This window comes from Pristis pectinata, chromosome 35 (genome assembly GCF_009764475.1).
Source record: "Pristis pectinata isolate sPriPec2 chromosome 35, sPriPec2.1.pri, whole genome shotgun sequence".
Taxonomy (NCBI): domain Eukaryota; kingdom Metazoa; phylum Chordata; class Chondrichthyes; order Rhinopristiformes; family Pristidae; genus Pristis; species Pristis pectinata.
Window position 1 is genome coordinate 4,658,201 of NC_067439.1, and position 25,604 is coordinate 4,683,804.

The following is a 25,604-nucleotide window of genomic DNA, read 5'->3' on the forward strand; positions in this document are numbered from 1 at the left end:
TCACTCCTCAGCCTCCTTCCCTCCAGGGAAAACAAACCCAGCCTTATCCAATCTCTCCCCATAACTAAAGTCCTCCAATCCAGGCAACATCCTGATGATTCTCCTCTGCACTCTCTGCAGCACAACCCCATCCTTCCTATAGTGTGGCAACCAGAACTGCACACAATACTCCAAGTGCAGCCTTACCATAGGACATGGAGGGGAGGCTGATTTTCGTGATGGACTGAGCTGTGTCCACAATTCTCTCCAATTCCTTTGCGGTCTTGGTCAGAGCAGTTGCCATACCCAGCAGGGATGCATCTGGACAGGATGCTTTTAAGGGTGCTATAAAAATTGGTGAGGGTCAACAGGGACATGCCAAATTTCTTCAGCCTTCTGAGGAAGTCAAGGCGCTGGTGTGCTTTCTTGGCCATAGCGTCTATGTGGTTGGATCAGGACAAGCCATTGGTGATGTTGACACCTAGGAACTTGAGCTCTCAATCATCTCCACCTCAGCACCTGTGATACATACAGGGGCATGTGGTGAGACAGCTCCAGGCAAGAAGGGACTGAGGAAGGGATTTGGCACTCCCCACGTACAATCTGCCCTGGTGCCATTCACACTTGAACCATTCAACTAACTTTTGTGGAATTGCAACTCATCCATAAGGAACAGGAGGAAGATAAAACTGAAGGATACGGAGAGGCTGGAATGGGAATCATCACTGCTAATCAACGTGAACATTTGCTGGTTGAATGTGGGTAAATCTTGCAGCATCTTGTCATAAAAGGTACTTGGACAGAGACATGGATAGGAAAGGTTTAGAGGGATATGGGTCAAATGCAGGCAAATGGGACTGGCTTAGATGGGCATCTTGGTCAGCATGGACCGGTTGGGCTGAAGGGCCTGTTTCTGTGCTGTATGACTCCATGACTCCTAGATAGAACCAACACACAATCCCTGGGGTGCCCTGACTCTTGTTAGTGGGGTGAGACAGAAAACAGGGTCGCATAAGTGAGGCTATCAAATCCTAACTTGCACCAGGTACAATAAAGGGGCGTCCCTTTAGAACTGAGATGAGGAGGAATTTCTTCAGCCAGAGGGTGGTGAATCTGTGGAATTCATTGCCACAGAGGGCCGTGGAGGCCAAGTCATTGGGCGAATTTAAGGCAGAGATTTATAAGATAAGATCTCTTTATTAGTCACATGTACATCGAAACACACAGTGAAATGCATCCTTTTGCGTAGAGTGTTCTGGGGGCAGCCCGCAAGTGTCGCCACACTTCTGGTGCCAACATAGCATGCCTACAACTTCCTAACCTGTACGTCTTTGGAATGTGGGAGGAAATCGGAGCACCTGGAGGAAGCCCACACAGACACGGGGAGAACGTACAAACTCCTTACAGACAGTGGCCAGAATTGAACCTGGGTCGCTGGCACTGTAAAGCGTTACGCTAACCACTACACTACCGTGTGTTCTTGATTGGTGAGTGAGTTAAGGGTTACGGGGAGAATGCAGGAGAATGGGGTTGAGGAAATAAAAAATAAAAAAATCAGCCATGATGGAATGGCAGAGCAGACTTGATGGGCTGAATGGCCTAATTCCGCTCCTATATCTTATGGTTCACCCATCATTCTGTGCTCACTGACCTAATTTGGCTTCCAGTTAAGCGACACATTGATCTTAAAATCCTTACCCCTGTTTTGAAATCCTTCCTGGTCTGACCCCTCCCCAACGCTGTACTTGCCTCCGGCCTCCCAAAACTCCTCTAATTCTGGGCTCTTGCTTGTCACCAAATTTAATCTCCCAACCATGCGCAGCCGAGAACCCAACAGGAAAGATCCAAGATCCTCACCCAAGCTTTAACCACCGCTTGTGACTCTGTACCTTCTCCTTTAAGATTCTCCTTAAAATTGCCTTTAAGATGAATCAGCCCAAATATCCTATGTAGCTCGGTATCAAATTTTATGCGCTAACTGGTAAGGCAACATCTAAATGCAAGTTGTTGTTGCCATTGTCACTGTTTGGGGAAAGGACGTCCCAATCACTTGCAGACTCCTCTTGTCCTATTCATAAATATCTCCTTTGGTTCTACATTAACAGAGTTAAACCCCAAGCCCCACAGGCACAAATCCCACCGAAAACATCGATATTCCTCTCATGCAAGCAGACTGCTGGAACCTTACCTTCTGTGCTGGCTTGTTCTCGATAAAGATTTGATAAAGTAGGTTACTGGTCTTGCAGTCCTGCGAACGACTCAGTATGTGGAACAGTGCTTTCACTGAACTAGATTCACTGTTTCCACAATAGGAAATAGACTGAAGGGATGAAGGAGGGACCAGGAGCTTCAGGGTAAATCAGATCATAGCATCGTGCAGCACAGAAACCGACCCTTTCAGCCCACCTGACTGTGATGCCTATCTACGCTAATGTCATTTGCCCACATCCTATCCCAGTACCTGGCTGAATCATAGATCAAAATAACACAAGCTTGTCTTAACACACAAGATGCTGGAGGTACTCAGCAGGTCAGGCAGCATCTATGGAGGGAAATGGTGAAGGTCTCGACCCCAAACGTCAGCTGTTTATCTCCCTCCATAGATGCTGCCTGACCTGCTGAGTTCCTCCAGCATCTTGTGTTTGTTGCTCCAGATTCCAGCAGCTGCAGAATCTCTTGCATCTCTGAGAGAAATGGACAGTCGACGTTTCGGGTCGAGACACTTCCTCAGGACTGAAAGAGGGAAGAGAGCCAGTGGTCCAGATGAAGGGTCTTGACCTGAACCGCAGAGTGTCCATTTCCCTCCACAGATGCTGCCTGACCCGCTGAGTTCCTCCAGCATCTTGTGTGTTGCTCCAGATTCCAACATCTGCAGTCTCCTGTGTCTCCACAAGCTTGTTTTATAGGGCCTGATACTTGGATGACACTGGAGATCTCTGCCATACTTTCTTGCTCCCATTCATTTTCCCCTAACACCCACCTTCAACTCCCCCACCCACAATTGACCTTGGCACCATTATGTTGCCCTTCCCTACATTAAACTGAGCCCAGTTATAAAAGATCCTGCGGGCACTGTTTCAAAGAGCAGGGCCATTCTCCCCAGTGTCCTGGGGCCAGCATTTAATCTCTCAATTATCATCGCGAAATAGATTATCTGGTGATTATCACATTGGTGTTTGTGGGATCTTGCTGTGCAAAATTTGCCCCCCCCCCCCCCTCCCCCCCCCCGCATTTCCTGCATCACAACAGTGACTACACTTCAACAAAACTGTCTGCAGGCTGTCGTGAGACGGTGAAGGATGCCAATGTAAAGGCAATCCTTGCCTTTGTACTGACCACCAGCACTGACCTGTGAACTCCTCCAGCTCCATGGCCGGCCAGAGTCTGTGATCTGCTGGTGATCCCATCCTCATCCCACACCCTCCGTATTGCCATCCGTAGGTGAAGGGTGGAATCTGCGGGGAGCTGATGGGAATGTGGGGAGAATGAAATGGGGTTACCATAGGATTAGTGTACGAGAGTGATTGTACGGACGGTGAGCTAATGGTTCCCTTTCTGTGTCCTGTGATTCCACCCCACCCTTCATCCATCTCTACCCTCCACTTCTCTCTCCCTCCCTTACACCTAACCCACTGCGATTACCTGCTGCACATCCTATCCCTCCAGTTATCAGCCCCTCCTCTTTGTGTCGCTGGGTCTGAAGTGTTCCCGTGAGTAACCGCATCACTCAAGGACTTTAATCATTCCCCTTGAATCTGGGTCAGCAAAGTAATACTGCAGCTCAGGATCTTCGCTACCTGTGCCGTCTCTATAACGACACCTGTATGGGCTCAGGCCCCGCAGGACAAGACATTGACACAGGAGGTCATTCCTTACAATGCTCGTTTAATGGAGAGTCATTGATGTTTGATAAACTGTCTTCTAGGGCTTAGATTCTCATTCACATATAATGCAGAGCTGTTGGTAATGTTGGATAAAAAGAATTATACTGTGTGCAAGTTTGAATGCTGGTGTGTGTTTGTCATTATGAGTGTGTGCATGTGAGAGTTTGCAGATATGAGTGTGTGTGTGTGTGTGTGTTATAGAGAGAGAGAGAAAGTGAGTTGTGTGTGAAAATGTGAGTGTGTGTGAGAAGGTGAGTGTGTGGGGACACAGGAGACTGCAGATGCTGGAATCTGGAGCAACACACAATCTGCTGGAGGAACTCAGCAGGTCAAGCAGCATCTGTGGGGGGAACGGAATTGTTGATGTTTCGGCTCGAAACCCTGCATCAGGTGAGTGTGTCTGTGAGAAAGTGATTGTGTGTGTGTTTGTGAAATTGAGTGTGACTGAGGAAGTGAGTGTGGAAAGTCAATGTGCCTGTGAATGAGTGAGGCCGCATGCAAGTGACTGTGAAGGTAAGAATCATATCACAGCAGAGAAGGAGGCCATTCAGCCCATTACATCCATGCCAACCAGAAAGCCATTCAGACTAATCCCACTAAAAGCTCTTGGTCTTGTAGGTTACAGCACATCTGTGTACCTAAATGTGAGGAGGGTTTCTCCCTCCACCACCCTTCCCGGCAATGTGTTCCAAAGTCCCACCGCCCACTGGGTGAAAACTTCTCCAGTCCCCTTAAGGCTTTTTTCCCCTGGTTGTTGACTTCTCTGCGTGGGAAATAGACACTTCCTGTGCATGCTAATTAGGCTCTTCATATGTTTATACACCCTGAATAAATCTCCCCTCAGCCTGGCTGGCCTCTCATCATAGCTAAATTTCACCAGCTCCTGGTGCACCGCAGTGTCCTCTCTACAGCAGTCACTGTGGTACAAATGGACACACATGTGAGACTGTATGCCAGAATGTGAACTTGCAAAAGTCTGTGAGAGTGAATGTGAGTGTGCTGGTGAGTGTGTGTTTGAGAGTATATGCACAGAAACCATCTGCCCCTCCGTGGATTCTTTGTCTACACTTCTTGCTGCATCAGTAAAGCAGCCAGCATAATCAAAGACCCCACCCACCCTGGACATTCTCTCTTCTCCCCCTCCCATCAGGCAGAAGAAACAAAAGCCTGAAAGCACGTACCTCCAGGCTCAAGGACAGCTTCTATCCTGCTGTTATAAAACTGTTGAATGGTACCCTAGTAAGATGGACTCTTGACCTCACAATCTACCTCGTTGTGACCTTGCACCTTATTGTCTGCCTGCACTGCACTTTCTCTGTAGCTGTTATACTTTATTCTGCATTCTGTATTGTTTTACCTTGTACTCCCTCAATGCACTGTGCAATGAATTGATCTGTATGAACAGTATGCAAGACAAGTTTTTCACTGTACCTTGGTACATGTGACCATAAACCAATTCCAGTAAGTGTGTCCATATGCCCAAGGATGTAGATGTACAACAAACAATCTGCTGGAGGAATTCAGCGGGTCGAGCAGGATCTGTGGGGAGAAGGGAATTATCGACATTTCAGGTCGAAGACCTGCATCAGGACTGATGCACACATGACCCATCAGGCACCTGGGAACCCCAGAATTAGGATATCACGGGTAGTACAGCTTCCAACTCCAACGTCAAGGGTTCAGTTCTGACCTCCGGTGCTGTCTGCGTGGAATTTTACATGTTCTCCCTATGACTGCGTGGGTTTCTTCTGGGTGCTCTATCACTTATGACAAATCTATGGTCATCAAGCTTCTCAGCTACATTGGAAATCTTGTCTTAAACTGCTTCACCCCACAAAGAGCTGGAGGAACTCAGCGGGTCAGACAGCATCTGTGAAGGGAAACAGACAGTCAACCAGTCCTGATGAAGGGCCTCAACCCAAAACGTCGACTGTCCGTTTCCCTCCACAGATGCTGCCCAACCCGCTGAGTTCCTCCAGCATCTTGTGTGTTGCTCCGGATTCCAGCAACGGCAGTCTCCTGTGTGTCCAACCCAAGAGCAGTCCATCACAAAAGCCCCTCATTACTGACGTAAAAACAGAAAATGTTGCAAACACCCATCAGGTCAAGCAGTGTCTATGGAGAGAGAGACAGACAGAGTTAATGTCTCATCACCTTCTGCAGATGCTGCCTGGCCTGCTGAGTATTCCCGCCATTTTCTTATTTCTATTTCAGATTTGCAGTTTTTCCCTTATCATTGAATGTAGACCCCAGGAAGATAAGGACTTAATATCTTTATTGCAAATGCTGAACCTGATTTTTTTTGAAGGACTAACTGCTTATTTCCGGGTATTTTGTTGTCCCACTGAAACTGAAAGTAAAAGTAAACATTTCTCCATTGTCGCTTTAAAGATGAGCCGCGGGTCGAGCGCTGGCTTCGACCGTCACATCACCATCTTCTCGCCCGAGGGGAGACTCTACCAAGTAGGTCAGTCATTTGCAAAATATTTTTCTCTGCAATTCTGCATCAAAGTTGCGCCTTCCTCTGCCACCCTGTTCCCTTTCTTAAAGCCGCCACGTCAATCAATGGCTCTAGATACGATTGACAGCACATCTGTCCAATCAGATGATGCCCTACCTGCGTATCCTCCAATTGGGCGGTGAGAGGGCGGGATCAATATTGATTGACAAAGGATTCAAGTGATTGAATCAGAATTGGACCTTTGAGTGTCATGCTATTTTAAAGTTTGCAATTGTTCTAAGACTAACTTTAGTAAAATTAGTACAAAATATATTAAATTAATAGTCTAATTAATACATTTAGGTAAAGTTCTTTAAGTATATTCAAATGATTTTTAAGCCAGGAGTTTTATTGCTCTTACGTGACTTTGCTGAATGGGTTTTACTGCTTTCGCTTTGCAACCACCAAAGCTGGAAATCCCCATATTGCACCAGGTTACAGTTCTTTACAGAAGACACACTGCTGACTTCCCAAAAAAAGGGGGACTTTTTTCCCCAAGAAAACATCCTGAAGGATAATTATCGTAAGATTTACTGCAGTTTTTTTTAAGACTTTTCTATCAAGCTGCTTTGTAATTGGTCAAGTGTGGCTTATTGGGTTGTACTCTTGCTGCCGACTTAGAAGGTTGTGGGTTTAAGCCCCACTCCAGACATAAGCACAAAATTCCTGGCTGACCTTCGCAGGGAGTGCTGAGTTATCGTACAGACACAAAAGAGACTGCAGATGCTGGAAATCTGGAGAAACTGGAGAATCTGGAAATCTGGAGAAACGCTGAGTGTGTGTTGAACTATCACAGTTTGTGCCTTTTGAACATAGAGAACACAGAACGGTACAGGACAGGCCATTCGGCCCACAATGTTGTGCTGATCTTGATGCCGATTTATACTAAATGTCCTCCTCCTGTGTATCATCCACATTCCTCCATTCCCTTCATATTCATGTGTCTAAAGGCCTCTTAAACTCCACCAAACTACTTGTTTCCACTACTACACCTGGTAACCAGGCACCTACCACTCTCTACGTGCCCCCCCCCCCCCCCCAAGCATGTCCTCTGGTGTTTGACATTTCTACTCTGGGGGAAAGGGTGAGGTGTTTTGTGTTGAGGTGTTAACAAAAGCTTACTCTACCTTATAGGTTGTACAGAAAACAAATAGTAGCACTATCCTGAAATGCACAGGAGTTACTCTGGGACTAATACTTATCCCTAAACCATTATCATTGACACAGGTTGTCTGGGTTATTACCACATCGCAAAATGAGAAACAAAAGTCATTCAGCCCCTCATCAATAAGAGCACGGCTGACCTTTGTCTGGAAGAAGTATCTAGACAAGCACTTGAATAGCCAAGGCATAGAAGGGTATGGAACTAGGAGGACGAGCGGAGACATGATAGAGGTGTACAAAATATTGAGAGGAATAGATAGAGTGGACAGCCAGCATCTCTTTCCCAGGGCACCAATGCTCAATACAAGAGGGCAAGGCTTTAAAATAATGGGTGGAAAGTTCAAGCAGGATATCAGAGGAAGGTTTTTTACCCAGAGAGTGGTTGGGGCATGGAATGCGCTGCCTGGGTCAAATTCAAGAGATTGCTAGATAAGCATATGGAGGAATTTAAAATAGAGGGATATGTGGGAGGAAGGGGTTAGATAGTCTTAGGTGAGGTTTAAAGGTCAGCACAACATTGTGGGCCGAATGGCCTGTATTGCGTTGTACCATTCTCTGTCTATAAGTGTTGGTAAATGAGAGTAGTTGGGATAGGTACCTGATGATCAGCAGGGACATATCAAGTCAAGTCAAAGTCGAGTTTATTGTCATCTGCACAAGTACATGTATGTAAAATGAAAAACTAACCTGCAGCAGCACATAGCATTAGCGACAACGTTCACAAGAAAAAAAATTAAGTATAAATTATACATAATTTATACAAAATTGTACAAGACAGAACACAATTAAAACAAAAAAGACAAAGTTTATTGTAGTGCAAAGTGATCAAAGTGGTCATAATGTTGCTATACTGAGGGTTGTGCAGGTTGGTTCAAGAACTGAATGATTGAAGGGAAGTAACTGTTCCTGAACCTGGTGGTGTGGGACTTCAGGCTTCTGTACCTCCTGCCCGATGGGAGCTGTGAAAAGGTGGCATGGCCCGGATGGTGGGGATCTTTGATGATGGATGTATTGGTATTGGTTTATTATTGTCACTTGTACCGAGGTACAGTGAAAAGCTGGTCTTACAAACCAATCGTACAGGTCAATTCATTACACAGTGCAGTTACATTGAGTTAGTACAGATTGCATTGATGTAGTACAGGTAAAAACAGTAACAGTACAGAGTAAAGTGTCACAGCTACAGAGAAAGTGCAGTGCAATAAGGTGCAAGGTCACAACAAGGTAGATTGTGAGGTCATTAGTCCATCTCATTGTATAAGGGAACCGTTCAGTAGTCTTATCACAGTGGGGTAGAAGCTGTCCTTAAGTCTGGTGGTACGTGCCCTCAGGCTCCTGTATCTTCTACCCGATGGAAGAGGAGGGAAGAGAGAATGTCCCGGGTGGGTGGGGTCTTTGATTGTGCTGGCTGCTTCACCAAGGCAGCGAGAGGTAAAGACAGAGTCCAAGGAGGGGAGGCTGGTGTCTGTGATGCGTTGGGCTGTGTCCACAACTCTCTGCAGCTTCTTGCGGTCCTGGGCAGAGCAGTTGCCGTACCAAGCCGTGATATCTCCAGATAGGATGCTTTCTACGGTGCATAGGTAAAAGTTGGTGAGAGTCAAAGGGATTTTGCCTTCTAGAGGCAGTGTTTCACGTAGATACTTTTGATGATGGGATGTCCCTGTGATGTATCGGGCTGAGTCCCCTATCCTCTGCATATTCGAATTGCCATACCAAACCATAATGCCAGCCAGTGTGGCACCAAAGGGCCTAGTTCTCTGTTCCATGGCGCTATAACTTTAACCTTAGCAGTACTACGCTACACTAACCCCATACCCCTTGATTCCCCGAATATCTAAAAATCTGGAATCTTGCTGTGTGCAAACAGGCATCTGCTTTTCCTACATTACAGCAGTAACTGTATCTCAAGTGAAGCACTGTTAAAGTTACTCTGAGGCAGTCCCTAATGATCAAGGATGAGTTGTATCCAATGCAGTTTTATGGATTTAATGTACTACTTATAAAAATATCAGTGATACTTGGGTGATTGGAGGCAGGTCATGTCATGAAACAACAATATGCATTTATGTAGCACCTCTAACTTAGCAAATGGTCCCAGAGTGCTTCACAATTATCAGAGAAGAGTTGGCTGAGCCACTTAAGGAGCAGGTGATCAAAGTCTTGGTAAAAGACTTTGGTTTTAAGCAGAAATTTAAGAACTCCAGAGCTTAGGGACCAGAAATGTGAAGGCATGGCTTCCCAAGGTGCAGTGATTAAATTCAGGAATGTGCAAGGACCAGACTGGATGAATGCAGATACTCAGAGAGGAGAAGAAAGTTACAGAGACAAGCAGAAGATCCATGGTTACACTGTAGGGGATTGACATACTAGCAAAGATATTGGACAGACACCAATACATCCAACATGTCACCCAGTGAGAATAATGGAACTGGAATTGGAATTGGTTTATTATTGTCACGTGTACTGAGGTACAGTGAAAAACTTAGTTTTGCATGCCATCCATACAGATCATTTCAAAACATCAGTACATCGAGGTAGTACAAGGGAAAAACAACAACAGAATGCAGAATAAAGTGTTACAGTTACAGAGAAAATGCAGTGCAGGCAGACAATAAGGTGTAAGGTCCATGACCAGGTAGCTTTTGAGGTCAAGACTCCATCATTAACGTACAAGAGGTCCACTCAAGAGTCTTATAACAGCGGGACAGAAGCTGTCCTTGAGCCTGATGGAACGTGTTCTCAAGCTTTTGTATCTTCTGCTCGATGGGAGGGGGGAGAAGAGAAAATGTCCGGGTTGGCTGCTTTCCCGAGGCAACGAGAAGTGTAGACAGAGTCCATGGAGGGGAGCCTGGTTTACGTGACGGACTTTGCTGTGTCCACAACTCTCTGCAATTTCTTGCGACCTTGGACAGAGCAGTTGCCATACCAAGCCGTGAGCCGTCTCTGCAAAGGTATAACATGCCTAGTGGCAAAGGGCAGGTCAGTGGCATAGCAGGTAGCATTGCTACCTCCAGCGACCCAGGTTCGATCCTGACCTCGGGCGCTGTCTGTGTGCGGAGTTTGCACCTTCTCCCTGTGACCGTGAGGGTTTCCTCCCACATCTAAAGATGTGCTGTTTAGTTGGCAACTTTAAGATACCCTTAGTGCAGAAAGATCAGGGGGAATTGATGGGTATATGAGAGAGAATGGATTGCAGGGAGATAAATGGGGACAGGACTGATGGAAATGCTCTGAGAGCCATCAGGTACTTGATGGACCAAATGGCCTCTTTCTATCTCGTAAGGAAATATGACCAATCAAACCTAAAATTAACTAGGATTAAACTAGTTAAACCAGGGATTAATTTCAATTACTTATTGGTAATTCTTTGACATCTCTAATCTGTGTATTTTAGCACGTGACAAACAAGCAGTTGCTACCCCAGTCTCAGAAGCCGTCCCTAGGTCTATGCCTGTCACCTTGGTGAGAAGGGAAAGTCTTTGGTTACAAGTGCTGAGCTGCTGTGGACAGGAGGGACCATAACTTAAAGTAAATGTGTTAAATTGCAGTGCTCCTGGAAGTTAAATACAGGGTTCTGAGTGAACATACACAATTCACACTTAAGGTGCTTGTAACAGAAAGAGCAGGCACGCAGTTCTGAAGAATCCAGAGGACTTAGTATAGGTAACAGAAGCAGGAGTAGGCCACTTGGCCCTTCCTGCCTGCTCCACCATGCAATAAGTCAAGTCGAGTTTATTGTCATGTGCAGCAGTACAGTGAGGTACAGGTACAATGAAAAAGTTGCTTGCAGCAGCATCACAGGCACGTAGGTGCAACACACAGAACATAAATTATATGTAAATTATACAAGACAGTGCAGAAACAAAAGGCTGTGCGAAAAAAGACATTAGTGCAAAAAAACACAGAGACAAGAGATTAGTGCAAGAGGTGGTCCGTAGTGCTCCGTTGCTGAGGTAGGGTTAGGGTTGTGCAGGTCGGTTCCAATACCTGGTGGTTGTAGGAAAGTAGCTGTTCCTGAACCTGGTGGTGTGGGACTTCAGGCTTCTGTACCTCCTGCCCGACAGTAGCTGTGAGAAGATTGCACGGCCCGGATGGTGGGGATCCTTGATGATGGATGTTGCCTTCTTGAGGCAGCGCCTCCTGTAGATGCTGTCAATAAGATCATGGCCAATCTTTTCCCTTTGAGTCTCTTTCCAGCACTAAACTCATATCCCTTGATTCTCTTAATATCTATAAATCTATTGATCCCTGCAACTGCACCTCCACAGTCCTCTTGTGTAATGAATCCCAAAGATACATTACACCTCAGTTGAAGAAATCTCTTTGTGTTGTATGACCAACTCCCTAATTTCAGAGTGTGATAGGGTTCCATTTGTGTCAGTTCCACATGCGGATTCAATTGTAACACTTAAGAGAAGTTTGGATAGGTACATGGATGGGAGGGGTTTGGAGGGAAATGGTCCGCTTGCAGGTAGATTGAACTAGGCAGAGGATGGGCCAAAGGGCCTGTTTCTGTGCTGTATGACTCTATGATCCTAAATCCCTGACCAGTTCCCGTCTGGGTCTAGGAGGACTTGCTTCCACTGTGACTATCTACTCTATCTATGCCTCTCATAATTTTATAAACTTCTGTCAGGTCTCTCCACTGCTCCGGAGAAAACAACCCAAGATTGTCCAACTTCTCCTTATAGCTAATACTCTCTAATCCAGGCAGCATCCTGGTGGACCTCCAAAGCCTCCACATCCTTCCTGTAATGGGGCGACTAGAACTGCACACAATACTCCAAGTGCGGCCCAACCAAAGTTTTATACAGCTGCAACATGACTTCCTGATTCTTGTACTCAATTACCCAATCAATGAGGGCAAGCATGCCATACACCTTCTTGAATACCTTACTTACTTGTGTTGCCACTTTCAGGGAGCTATGGAATTGGACCCCAAGATCCCCCTGTACATCAATGCTCTTAAGGGTCCTGCCATTTACTGCTGTTCGAACCCTCTCAGATAGTCGGAGACCATGCTGCCACACTGCAAGCAGTGGTGAATTTAATCATCGATGTATGTCTTCACTGAGAAGTGCTTCCCAAGATATGGAAAGTTATCCATATTTTCCAGGGTCTGTCAAGGACCTTTATTGTTGGGGCAGTGTTGTGTCGTGGAGGTAGGTTGGTAGGAGTCCTTGGTCTAATTAATGTTTAGTGTAAAGCTCATCCTCTTACACACTTCAGTGAACATGTCTAAACTCGACTTGAATTATTACAATGAAGCTCAATATAAGCTTGAGAAACAACATCTTCTGTTTGGGCATATTGCAACTTTCTGGACTGAATATTAAATTCTGCATCTTCAGATTATTCGCTTTTTCTGTGCTAACCTGGCCAGTTTTAATGTGGGTTATTGATCAACAGTATTAGCTGAAATTTTCTCTCTCCATTACCACTGCCTGACCTATTGGGCATTGGCTACAGGTCTGCACTTCACAAATTTACGTTCCCTTGCTTGTGTTCTCTCTCTAACTACTCCCGTTAACCTATCAACTAGTTGACTTAATCTACAGCTTATCCTAAGAGCAACCCTGACCTCACCCCATCACAGGTATTCTATTTGTCCTATCCATCCCTCCCCATTCACTCTGCAATATTTTTTTTTCTTTCCAATTCCATTGAAAGGTCATCGACCTGATTCATCAACTCTGTTTCTCTTTCTTCAGATGCTTAGGTTTTTACTTTTATGTAGTTCTTCATCATTTTGGAAACCAGCATAAGTAATTCCTTTATTCAAAAAAGGAGGGAGATGGAGAGCAGAAAACCTTGATGGCTGTCATTGGGAAAATGTTACAAGCTATTAATAAAGATGTTATAGCAGGGCACTTTGAAAAATTCAAGTCAATCAGGCAAAGTCAATGTGAAGGGGAAGTTGTGTCTGGCCAATTTACTGGAGTTCTTTGAAGAAATAACAAGCGCTGTAGATGAAGGGGAAGTGGTGAATGTCCTGTCGTTGGATTTCCAGAATCATTTTGATGAAGTCCCACATCAAAGATTATTGTGGAAAGTAAAACTCACTGTGTGGGAGGTAACATACTGGCGCGGATGGAAGATCGGCAGGCTCACAGGAAACAAGTAGGCATGAAGGGGCCTCTATATGGTTTGCAAGATGTGATGAGTGGTGTGCCACAGGAATCAGTGCTGGTGCCTCAACTTCCTCCAACTTAATAAATAAATTACATGAAGGGATTGAAGGAGTGGTTGCTAAATTTGCTGATGACACAAAGGTAGGTAGGAAAGTGAGTTGTCAGGAGGATGCAGGGAGGCTGCAGAGCGATAGAGTTGGTGAAGTGAGTGGGCAAAGATCTAGCAAAGAGGGTATAATGTGGGAAAATCTGAAAATGTCCATTTTTAGCAGGAAAATAATTGGTAATTGGTTTATTATTGTCACATGTACCGAGATACAGTGGAAAAACTTTTTTTTGCATGCTATCCAGACAGATCATTCCATACGTAAGTACATCAAGGTAGTACAAAGGGAAAAGCAATACAGAATGCAGAATAAAGTGTTACAGTTACAGAGAAAGTGGAATGCAGGCAGACAATAAGGTGCAAGGGCCACGACAAGGTGGACTCGGAGATCAAGAATTCATCTTAATTGTTTAAGAGGTCCATACAAGAGTCTTATAACAGAGGGATAGAAGCTGTCCTTGAGCCTGGTGGTACATGTTCTCCAGCTTTTGTACCTTTTGCCCGATGGGAGGGAGGAGAAGAGAGAACGACTAGGGCGGGAGGGGTCCTTGATTATGTTGGCTGCTTTCCCGAGGCAGCAGGAAGTGTAGACGGAGTCCATGGAGGGGAGGCTGGTTTCCATGATGTGCTGGGCTGTGTCCACAACCCTCTGCAGTTTCTTGCGGTCTTGGGCAGAGCAGTTGCCGTACCAAGCTGTGATGTATCCGGATGGGATGCTTTCTATGGTGCATCTGTAAAAACTGGTGACGGTCATTAAAAACAACAATGGTGAGAGATTGCGAGAGATCTTGGTGCCCTAATGTATGATTCGCAAAGGCTAATATGCAGGCACAGCACGTGTTGTTTGATTTTGATTGGGGGGGTCATGTATTGCCTCCAGGTCAGTCACTGCTCTTCTTTGAAATAGAGCCACAGAACCTTTAATTTTAACATAAGATGGAGAACAAGGCCTCAGTAACATCTCATCCAAAGGGGCACCATGACCAACAGTGCTGCACACCCTCAGCGCTGCACTGGACTTACTCGAGACTCTGCAACCCAAAACGTACCGATTCTTGGACCAAGCTTGCCATGCAGTGAGTCACACCAGAGGTACTTCATGTTCCTTTCGATGCTTTTCAGAGTATGCCTTCAAAGCCATCAACCAGAGTGGTCTCACCACAGTGGCTGTGAGAGGGAAGGACTCGGTTGTTGTTGTGACGCAGAAGAAAGTGGTGGTGAGTCTTCTCCCCGTCTTCTCCCCATTCCCCCGCTCCTCCCTCCACCAATGGCGTCGCCTCCCGCTGGGATTTCGTTCCACACGCACAACATCAACTTCCATTCAAGTAGTGCCCTCAACGGGGGTGTAAGTTTGGCTGTGTTTGGAGGAGCTCATTAAACAGACAAATGTTAAAGAAATACGTGCACTCCTTTAACGGGCTTATCGAGTTTTGGGGTGCCTATGCCCCATTGCCCCAACCCCTCTGGGCAAACCCCTGGTGTTTGTTGGTGATGACTCTCCCCAGGGAGGTAAGTAGGAAGGAAGTTGTTTCTTAATTTCTTTAGCAGAAGGCTCAAAAACCTGGAGACTTGGTTTTAAAATCATTGGAAAGGGGAGATGAGGGAAATATTTTTCATCGGGGGAGGGGGCTGGTGTGGGGGGTCTGGGACTCACTGCCCGAAGGGGTGATGCAGGCAGGGACCCTCACCATGTTAAACAGTACGTAGGCATATCTGAAGAGCTGTGAGCTGCAGGGCTGTGGACCTGGTGTTGGAAGGTGGGGTTAGGTTGGGCTCTGTGACAGGCACTTCCCGAAGTGTCTGCTGCGGTGCACGGACTGTGTCCTCCTTTTCTGCTGCCTGATATTCTGTAAAGACTCTATTTAAAAAGGCCCTGGGATAGACACAACTGGCCAAATGGCCTCCTCAAGTGTCATAAATTCCACAGTAAATTATCCTGTTGCAGGCAGGTGAGAGGAGAATCAGGGTGCTGTTGATGGGTATGTGAAAGAGTGGTGGAATGGGATTGATGGGAGTGCTCTGAGAGCTGGCATAGACTTGATGGGCTGAATAGCCTCCTTCTATGTCATTTAAAAAATCTCATTGTTGTTTCAAATTCCCAATTATTTCTACAATTTGACCAGAGTTGACAAAATGGACGCGTAGTCAGAATAGTTTTAAAGCTGGTAAAAACATTAGACCTTAAGATATAGGAGCAGAATTAGGCCATTCAGCCCATTGAGTCTGCTCCACTGATTGTTTTTTTTTCTTAACCCCATTCTCCCATAACCCTTAACCCCCTTACCAATCAAGAACCTATCAACCTCTACCTTAAATACACCCAATGACTTGGCCTCCACAGCCCTCTGTGGCAACAAATTCCACAGATTCACCACCTGGCTGAAGAAATTCCTCCTCATCTCAGTTCTAAAGGGACGTCCCTTTATTCTGAAGCTGTGCCCTCGGACCCTCGACTCTCCTACTAATGGAAACATCCTCTCCACACCCACTCTATCCAGGCCTTTCAGTATCCGGTAGGTTTCAATGAGATCCCCCCCCCCTCCACCATCCTTCTGAACTCAACAGGCCCAGAGACATCAAACGCTCCTGACATTACATAGAGTCACTATGCTTCTAAGAGAAATTTTATTTACCTGTCAAAGTTTTAGTCACAGTTATGTCATCAATGTTTACCATTATTAATTTGTATGTCAACCTTTCTCATGCAATTTCCTATGTCAACTGTCATGGTGTCATTGCAGGCTTTAGCCACCGTGTGGCATCATGAAGCAAGTCTCCACCAGTCTCGCCACTTAGTACACAAAATGTATCACTGGGACCCTGATTAGATTTTTTTAAATATCTCGGCTGCCCAGAAAGAACTGGAGTTAGTTGCTGATGTTACTGTTTGGTGTCAGGAATCTAGCTCCAGGGGATTCTGAGGTCAGGAGACAGAGATGGCTGGCTGGTGATGGGGATGGTGCCTCTCACTGCAGGGAAGGAAGTGGTGCCCAACAGACTAAGTTACTGATGTATGTGCGTTCTTAGCATTGCAGTCTGGTACTCCACTGGCAAAACCAGGATGCCTTCAGTTGTCCTCATTAATGTGTCAATCAGATGGCTTCATAGACAGCACATCACCATGGCAACCCTGGCCTCACCCTATCAGAGACATTCCCTTTGTCCCACTCTTCCTTCCCCCACCTTTTCTGCGAATTTAAACTAATTTGTTTTCTCACTTTTCCAGTTCTGTCGGATGGCCATTGATCTGAAACATTAACTCTGGTCCACCTTCAGATGCTGCCTGACCTGCTAAGCAGTTTTCTGTTTTCATTCCAAGACGTCACAAGACTATACAAACGCGCTGAGCACCAGGACCATGTGGTCTAAAATACCCCGCATAAAATTCCAAAAGGAGCATTGTACAGGGTATGACAGCACCCTCTGCCTCTTTGATGGCACAATCATCAGGGACTCAAGGGTGACTCACTCTCGGGAGGGCACAGTTAATTTTTAGCACAACTTAAAACAGTGCAGAAATTATTAATATCACATTCAACTCTGAAAAGAAATCCATTTTTAATTGCAAAACGGCAAAACATTACAGCATCATTTAGTTGAGCTTTTGATGTGTTCTGGGCAAATCAGAAGCAAGGAAGCTCCAGACTTTTCCCTCAGGAGAATATTAGAGGAGGTTCTTCCCCCATCAGATCATCTCAATCTAGCACTGCCATTCCTAGAATACAAACAGAAACACCCAGCCTGTCAGTAACAGTGCCAGATAATACCTTCCATTCAAAGTCTGATGAGGGGTCACTTTCTCCATTGATACTTCCCAACCCACTGGGCATTTCCAGCCGTGTCTGCATGGAATTTGGGTTTCTGACATCTGGCCTTCGTATTGCCAATGCTTGTTTCGTTTCAGGATAAGCTTATTGACCCCAGCACCGTCACAAACATGTACCGACTAACGGACAAGATCGGCTGTGTGATGACAGGCATGTTAGGTCAGTCCTTTTTAATCACTCGTTTGCGTGCCGGTTCTTTCGCTGCTGTGGCAACTGTGCTTAACACAACTCTCTTGGACGCTTTCATTCCCCCCAACCTCTTCTCCTGATGTAACCAGCGGACTGCCGGTCGCAGGTCCAGAGAGCTCGTCACGAGGCTGCCAATTGGAAGTACAAGTATGGATATGACATCCCGGCTGACATGCTGTGCAAGCGAATGGCAGACATCTCGCAGGTCTACACTCAGAATGCAGAAATGAGACCTTTAGGATGTTGTGAGTACTTATCTTCTTTATGTTGTGAGTGGTTAGGATTTGAAACACATTGTTTGATAACGACACAATAGACTGCAGATGCTGGAATCTGGGGCAACACACAATCTCTGGAGGAACTCAGTGGTTGAGCAGCATCTGTGGGGGGAGAGGAATTGTTGACATTTCAGGGCCAAATGCGGAGTTTTGATCCGAAACATTGACGGTTCCTTTTCCCCACAGATGCTGCTCGACCCGCTGAGTTCCTCCAGTAGATTGTTTGCTGCTCCAGATTCCAGCATCTGCAGTCTCCTGTGTCTCTAGTGTTCAGAAGAGCTGGAACAGACAATGGGCCCATCAGCTCCCTTCTGTGCTGCCTGATCCTATGAATTGACTCTTCCTTTTCTTGCAGGGGGGACTTGAAGAGACCATTCAGCCCTTCATATCTGTTCCACCAATCCTGGTCGAATGGTCTCAATATAACATCTACCCACCAATGTTCTGTGACCTTAATATCACCCAACCAACAACAAGCAATGTGGTCTCAGACTGTCTCCTAGCCTTAGAAACCTGGAAGTTTATTCCCAAACCTCTTTGCTTCCTGAAGTTCAGAAGTCCAAGACGAAGACCTAAGTTCCATGGTGTGGTGCAGAGGGTGAAGAAAGAGAGTCTTCCATTTCTATAACATCATTGATGTGATTTTTTCAGATCCTCCAAAGTGCTTTACAACCAAAGAAGAATTTTCAAACTGTAATCACCATTACAGGGAAGGGAACAGGGCAGAATTAGGGAAGCAGTTAGGATTTTATTGACATCTCTGGAATTGGAATTGGAATTCTTTGAGGAAGTATTAGGCAGGATAGACAAAGTCAGTGGATGTTGTTAACTTGGATATTCGGAAGGCCTTTGACAATGTGCCGCACATGAAGCTGCTAAATAAGATAGGAGCCCATAGTATTACAGGAAAGTTATTGTCAGAAGATTGGCTGACTGGGAGAAGGCAAAGAGTGGGAATAAGGGAGCCTTTTCTGGTTGGCTGCCGGTGACTAGTGGTGTTCTTCAGGGGTCAGTGTTGGGTCCGCTACTCTTCATGTTATACGTTAATGATCTGGATGATGGAATTGATGGTTTTGTGGCCAAGTTTGCAGATGATACAAAGATAGGTGGAGGGGCAGGTAGTGTTGAGGAAGCAGGGATTCTTCAGAAGGACTTGGACAGGTTGGGAGAATGGGCAAAGAAGTGGCAGATAGAATGGAGCAGAGGGAAGTGTACGGTCCTGCACTTTGGGAGAAGCAATAAAGGTGTAGACTATTTTCTAAATGGAAAGCGAATTCAGAAATCAGAGGTGCAAAGGGACTTGGGGGTCCTAGTGCAGGATTCCCTAAAGGTTAACTTGCAGGTTGAGTTGGTAGTAAGGAAGGCAAATGCAATGTTAGCATTCATTTCGAGAGGATGAGAATATAAAAGGATGTAATCCTGAGGCTTTATAAGCCATTGGTCAGACCACATTTGGAGTATTGGGAGCAGTTTTGGGCCCCAGCAAATGTTCCGTTGCTGAGGTAGAGTTAGGGTTGTACAGGTCGGTTCAAGAACCTGATAGTTGTAGGAAAACTCTGGTTTACCACACTTCGTATTGTGTTCAGTTCTGGTCACTTCATTATAGGAAGGATGTGGAAGCCTTAGAGAGGGTGCAGAGGAAATTTACTAGGATGCTCCCTGGATTAGAGAACATGTCTTATGAGGAAAGGTTGAGCAACCTAGGGCTTTTTTCTTTGGAGAGACACAGGATAAGAAGTAACTTGATAAGATCAAGTGTATAAGATCATAAGGATCATAAGTTGGACAGCCAGCACCTTTTCCCCAGGGCAGCAATGGCCAATACCAGAGGACATCAGTTTAAGGTCAGAGGAGGAAAGTTTAGGGGAGATGTCAGAGGTGGGTTTTTTACACAAGAGTGGTGGGTGCCTGGAATGCACTGCCAGGGTGATAGCAGAGGCTGATACAATAGGACATTTAAAAGACTCTTAGATAGGCACATGGATGAAAGAAAAATGGAGGGTTATGGGCTGTGCGGGAGGGAAGGGTTAGGTGAAAGAGTAGGTGTTTATATAAGTCGGCACAACATCGTGGTGCTTTCATAGAACTTTCATGTTCTATGAAAGTAGCCGTTCATGAACCTGCTGGTGTGGGACTTCAGGTTTTTGTACCTCCTGCCTGACAGCAGCAGTGAGAAGGTGACGTGGCCCAGATGTTGGGGATCCTTGATGATAGATGCCTTCTTGAGGCAGCGCCTCCTGTAGATGCTGTCAGTGGTGGGGAGGGCTGGGCTCGTGATGGACTGGGCTGTGTCCACTACTCTCTGCAGCCTCTTGTATTCCTGTGGGTTGGAATTGCTGTATCAGGCCATGATGCAACCAGTCAAAATACTTTCCACAGTGCATCTGTGGAAGTTCGTTAGTGTATTTTGTGACATCCTGAATCTCCTTACACTTCTAAGTAGAGGTGCTGGTGTGCCTTCTTGATTGCATCTATGTGCTGGGCCCAGGACAGGTCATTCCCGATGTTAGCGCCCAGGAGTTTGAAACTGCTGCCCCTCTCCACCTCCGATCCACTAATGAGAACTGATACGTGGTCTCCCGACTTCCCCTTTCTGAAGACAATGATAAGTTCCTTGGTTTTATGATGTTGAGCGAGATGTTGTTACTGCAGCACCACTCAACCAGGTGTTAACAAGCGAAAGATTAACCCAACTGGGCAACACTTTGGTTTCCAATCGGTCAAGGGGGTGCAGAGGTTCGTGTAGGTGGGAATGTGTGAGTGCAGGGCAGCTTGAGACGGGAGATCACATGACGAGACCACCCACCTCCTTCCTCACTGTTTTGCAGGCATGATGCTCCTGGCTTTCGATGACGAACGTGGGCCCCAGCTGTACAAGTGTGACCCCGCTGGTTACTACTGCGGCTTCAAGGCCACCAGTGCAGGGGTTAAACAGATTGAAGCCAGCAGCTACTTGGAAAAGAAGATGAAAAAGAAACCAGACTTGACGTACAAAGCCACCTTGGAGGTACCTTAAATTTCATCATCTCACACACTCACACACACACACACACACACACACACACACACACACACAGAGTGCTGGAGGAACTCAGCAGGTCAGGCAGCATCTATGGAGGGAAATAAACAGTTGATGTTTCGGGTCAAAACTCTATCTAAATCGTTGGGACTTCATGACCTCCCCTCCACCTCCTTCCTGAGGCCTGATGAGGCCAAGAGCCAACAATGGAGGCCACTTGGAACATTCTGATGAACTCCACAGGCAGAGTTCCAACAGAGGCCTTGGTGTTGTGGAACAACTGGGAGCAGATCCACCCTGGTTAATGCCAGGCCTGCCCACTCTCCCTGATCTTGTAGACCCAAGATGGCAGGGTTTATGCCCTTGGTGCTCACTAGCTAACTCAGGGCTTTCTTCCATGGGCTGTAGCTCACCCGAGTGTTCAATCACATCCAGCTGTTCTGTGCTGGTACGGAACTGAATCACAGTCAAGGCAGGTCCTGATAATGCCCACTATGCACGGGACACTTAGACCAAGGCTGGAAGCCCTCCCCAGTCAGTGCCCAACATCTGGAATCAGCCAGTGCCCACCAGCTGGAATCTGCCAATTCCCAGTAGCTGGAATCAGCTGGTTTCAAGCATCTGGAATCAGCCATTGCCCAGCAGCTGGAATCTGCCAATTCCCAGCAGCTGGAATCAGCTGGTTCCAAGCATCTGGATCCTCCAGTCTCGGGATAAGGAGTAGGGAGGTTTAGGGCGAGGGCTGTGTTGCTTCAGTCATTAGGTTCACTCAAAGCAGAGATTGATATATTTTCAGGGAATTAAGGGATATGAGGATAGGACAGGAATGTGACGCTGAGGTGGAAGATCAGCCACAATCTGATGAATGGCAGTGCAGGCTCGAAGAGCTGAATGACCTACTCCTGCTCCTATTTCCTATGTCCTTAGCAGTGAAGCAGCAAGCAAACCCCTAGTGTTCACTCTTTGCATCACGAGGATCTGAGGATTAGTGAGCAGCTCCCTGCCCTCCTCTCCTACTTGGAGATACTTCTTAAAGCCTGCCTCATTGACCATTAGCCCTTCATGTGAGTCAACATCAGTTTTGATGGTAGATGTTTTACAATGATAAAGGCACTATATGAAGAAATGCAAGTTGTTGTAAGGCTCAACCCCAACCCCCGAATCATTTCTAGTCTCAACACAGCAACAATCTTTCATAGAAGCTGCTAAGTTTCCTCCTTTTGCTTTCCCACAGCTTGCAATCTCCTGTTTGTCCACCGTCCTGGCACTGGACTTCAAGGCGTCAGAGATAGAAGTTGGTGTCGTCACCTCGGAAGATCCCAAGTTCAGGTCTGTGGAATCCTTAAAACGAGACTGGGAATTAAGCACCACACAGAAACAGGACATCCTGCCCTCCATCTTGTTCCACTGTTTGGTTTAGTCGGAGTTAATCTGTTTCCTAATTCCTTTATCGGCCTTGGTTCTGTATCCCTTCACACTTAATAAGAAACTAAGCAGAAAAGAGGAGCACGAGTAGGCTACTTGGCCCCTCAAACCCGTTTCAGCAGTCAGTAAGATCATGGATAATCCTTTGCCTGGTCCTTTTTGGTATTGGTTTATTATTGTCACATGTACCTAAATACAGTGAAAAGCTTTTGTTTGCATGCCATCCAGACAGATCATGCCATACATAATTACATCGAGGTAGTATTATTAAACAGAATGCAGAATATAGTGTTGCAATTACAGAGACAGTGCAGTGCAGGCAGACAAATAAAGTGCAAGGGCCACGATGAGGTGAACTGGGAGATCAAGAGTTTGAGAGTTAGAATCTTTTTCCCAGGGTAGAGATGTCAAATACTAGAGGACATGCATTTAAGGTGAGGGGGTGGAAAGTTTAAAGGAGATGTGCGGGGCAGGTTTTTTTACACAGAGAGTAGAGGGTGCCTGGACCTGGAGCAGTGATGGAAGCAGATACGATTGTGGTGTTTAAGGGGCTGTTAGACATGAATGTGCAGGGAATGGAGGGATATGGATCATAAGATATCTTTATTAGTCACATGTACATTGAAACACAGTGAAATGCATCTTTGCGTAGAGTGTTCTGGGGGCAGCCTGCAAGTGTCGCCACGCTTCCGGCGCCAACATAGCATGCCCACAACTTCCTAACCCGTACGTCTTTGGAATGCGGGAGGAAACCAGAGCACCGGAGGAAACCCACGCAGACATGGGAAGAACGTACAAACTCCTTACAGATAGTGGCCAGAATTGAACCTGGGTCGCTGGCGCGGTAAAGTGTTACGCTAACCGCTACACTACTATGCCTGCGTACACTACTGATCCTGCGCAGGCAGAAGAGATTTAGTTTAATTTGGCTTTGTGTTCAGCGCAAACATTGAGGGCCAAAGGGCCTGTTCCTGAATTGTTCTATGTTAAGGGTTCATCTTTTTAACATTTCCCCAGATCCTATTTGTTTCCAAAAATCTATGAGTCTCGCCTCTGAATGGACTCGATGCCCGAGCATCCACAGCCGAGAGTTACATTCTCAACCCAACCCCTGCGTGTGGAGGGATTTTCCGTGACAGCAACCAGGAAGAATTGGGGGCCCCTCCCTGCTTCAAGGCTTCTTGAGGCTGACACTCAGACAAAGCAAATACTTCTGGCATTTAACGGTGGTGCATTCTAAATGACAACCTGCCAGTTGCAAAATAAGTTTCTTTGTATGCATATTACTCACCACTAGTGCGACTGTTTTGTCTTGAACGTTCTTGCTGTCAGTCTAACCTTCTGCTAGATTTGTTTGAATTGTTTCGGTAGGTGGTTAACACCTTGGATTGCGGCTCCCAGAAACAGGTGCAACCACCTGCAGTTCTGAGAGGGATACCTGTGAAAGGTGCCAGCTGATTAAATATTTCCTAACCCATTCTATGTTCTGTACAGGATAGGAGCCCATCGAATCTATGCTGGCTAACAGAGCAGTCCCATCCGCTCACTCGGTTTCCTGTAGCCTCTTCTCCCCACACTCCCATCAACTCCCCCAGATTCTACCCCTCAGCCACATACTGGGGGGCAATTTACAGTGGCCAATTGACACACCGACCCTGCACGTCTCTGAAACATGAGAGGACACTGGAGCACCCGGAGGAAACTCATGTAGTCACAGGGAGAACGTGCAAACCCCACAAAGTTGGCACCGGAGGTCAGGATTGAACCTGGGTCGCTGGCGCTGTGAGGAAGTAGCTCAACTCGCTGTGCCACTGTGCTGCCCTACAACCTTAGTTTTTCTAATCTCTCCTAACTTAACCCTTGGAGTCCAGGGATCATTCTGGTAACTCTACGCTGCAATCAAGGATGTTATATCCTTCCCCAGAAGTTGTGTCCTCCAGGTGTTGTCTACCTGGGATATTGTGTGGCTGTGGTATAACTTCTCCCACTTGTACTCTAGTTTTATAAAGGTGCCATATGGCTTCATCAGTAGCCTGAGTATTAGAGGCTAAGGAAGGAAATGAGTTGCAGTTTTGTCTCAAATTATAAAACATAGGACAGTCCAGCACAGGAACAGTGTCTTCGGTCCATGACGTTGATCTGAATTAATTCCATCTGCCACACCATGCTCTGTCAGTTTCTGAAAGACATGATGTGTGGATCAGGGAGGCAAATCAAACTTATTTGAAAGTTGGTATTACTGAGAGTGCAGCCCATTCAACAGTCCCCCCCCATAGTCCTGTCCCTCTGACAGTGCAGCACTCCTACACTGGTGCCCTCTGACAGTACAGCCCTCCCTCTGATATAAGTTACAGCACAGTTCAGCCCCTCTGCTTGAGTGCAGTGTTTATGCTCCACACCGGCCTCTTCCCAACCTCTGCTCCACCTCCCCTATCCCCATTTCCCTCTCTCCCTCCGTTTATCCAGTTTCCCTTCAAACCCCTCCCTGAGGGAGCGAGTTCCCCATTCCCACCACTCTGTAGAAATGAAAAGGTTTCTTCAAACTGTTGAATTTATAACTGGTTATATATTGTACCCAGAGCAGGAAGATTTTTGTGATGAGACGGAGAGTGGGAAGGGTTAGTTTTGTACAGAAGGAGAATGGTTTCACAGGTTGGACCCTTGCTGCATGGATCCCAGATGCCAGTTTAACCAGGTACCTCTTCTGCATTTCGCCCTAACAGGACCCTCAGTGAATCAAAGATTGAGAAGCATTTAGTGGACATTGCGGAGAGAGACTGACTTCCTCAGGGGGGCCAAAATGGAACTGCATTTAAACACAGCTCTGCAAACAAGAAGATCCAGCCATGAAAACCTGTACTTCAACAAGGAACAGTGGGACAGGGTGTTAAAAATTCCTCCTTCCTGCACTCCCCCTCGTTTCCCCACACTGGTCCTTTTACACCACTTTGAACACACTGCGTAGAAATTCCAGGAAATCGTAAATGCAGTAATTTTAATGGGATAGTTCATTGTTCTGTGTGTAAAATACTCTGCAAACTCAGAATAATAATGACGCAAATATGAACATAAGATGCTTTATTGGCTAATTAAAAATTGTTC

At 46.2% G+C, this 25,604-nt stretch overlaps 1 protein-coding gene across 1 annotated transcript; it reads left to right on the top strand.

The window, feature by feature from the left end:
• Positions 1 to 6,213: 6,213 nt before the first annotated feature.
• Positions 6,214 to 25,604, top strand: LOC127586311 (proteasome subunit alpha type-6-like). The gene is made up of 7 exons (XM_052044157.1): positions 6,214 to 6,330; positions 14,887 to 14,981; positions 17,669 to 17,750; positions 17,870 to 18,025; positions 20,887 to 21,065; positions 22,312 to 22,406; positions 25,226 to 25,604. The coding sequence occupies exons 1-7, from the start codon at positions 6,255 to 6,257 to the stop codon at positions 25,281 to 25,283; spliced, it is 741 nt and encodes a 246-aa protein (XP_051900117.1). The 5' UTR covers positions 6,214 to 6,254; the 3' UTR covers positions 25,284 to 25,604.

What these genes read in the sequence shown, in the direction of transcription:
- LOC127586311 (XM_052044157.1), top strand. Translation starts at nt 6,255, where the DNA reads ATGAGCCGCGGGTCGAGCGCTGGCTTCGACCGTCACATCACCATCTTC. An exon ending in TGACGCAGAAGAAAGTGGTG is followed by an intron (nt 14,982 to 17,668) that starts GTGAGTCTTCTC and finishes GTTTCGTTTCAG; the next exon opens with GATAAGCTTATTGACCCCAG. An exon ending in TCGGAAGATCCCAAGTTCAG is followed by an intron (nt 22,407 to 25,225) that starts GTCTGTGGAATC and finishes TCGCCCTAACAG; the next exon opens with GACCCTCAGTGAATCAAAGA.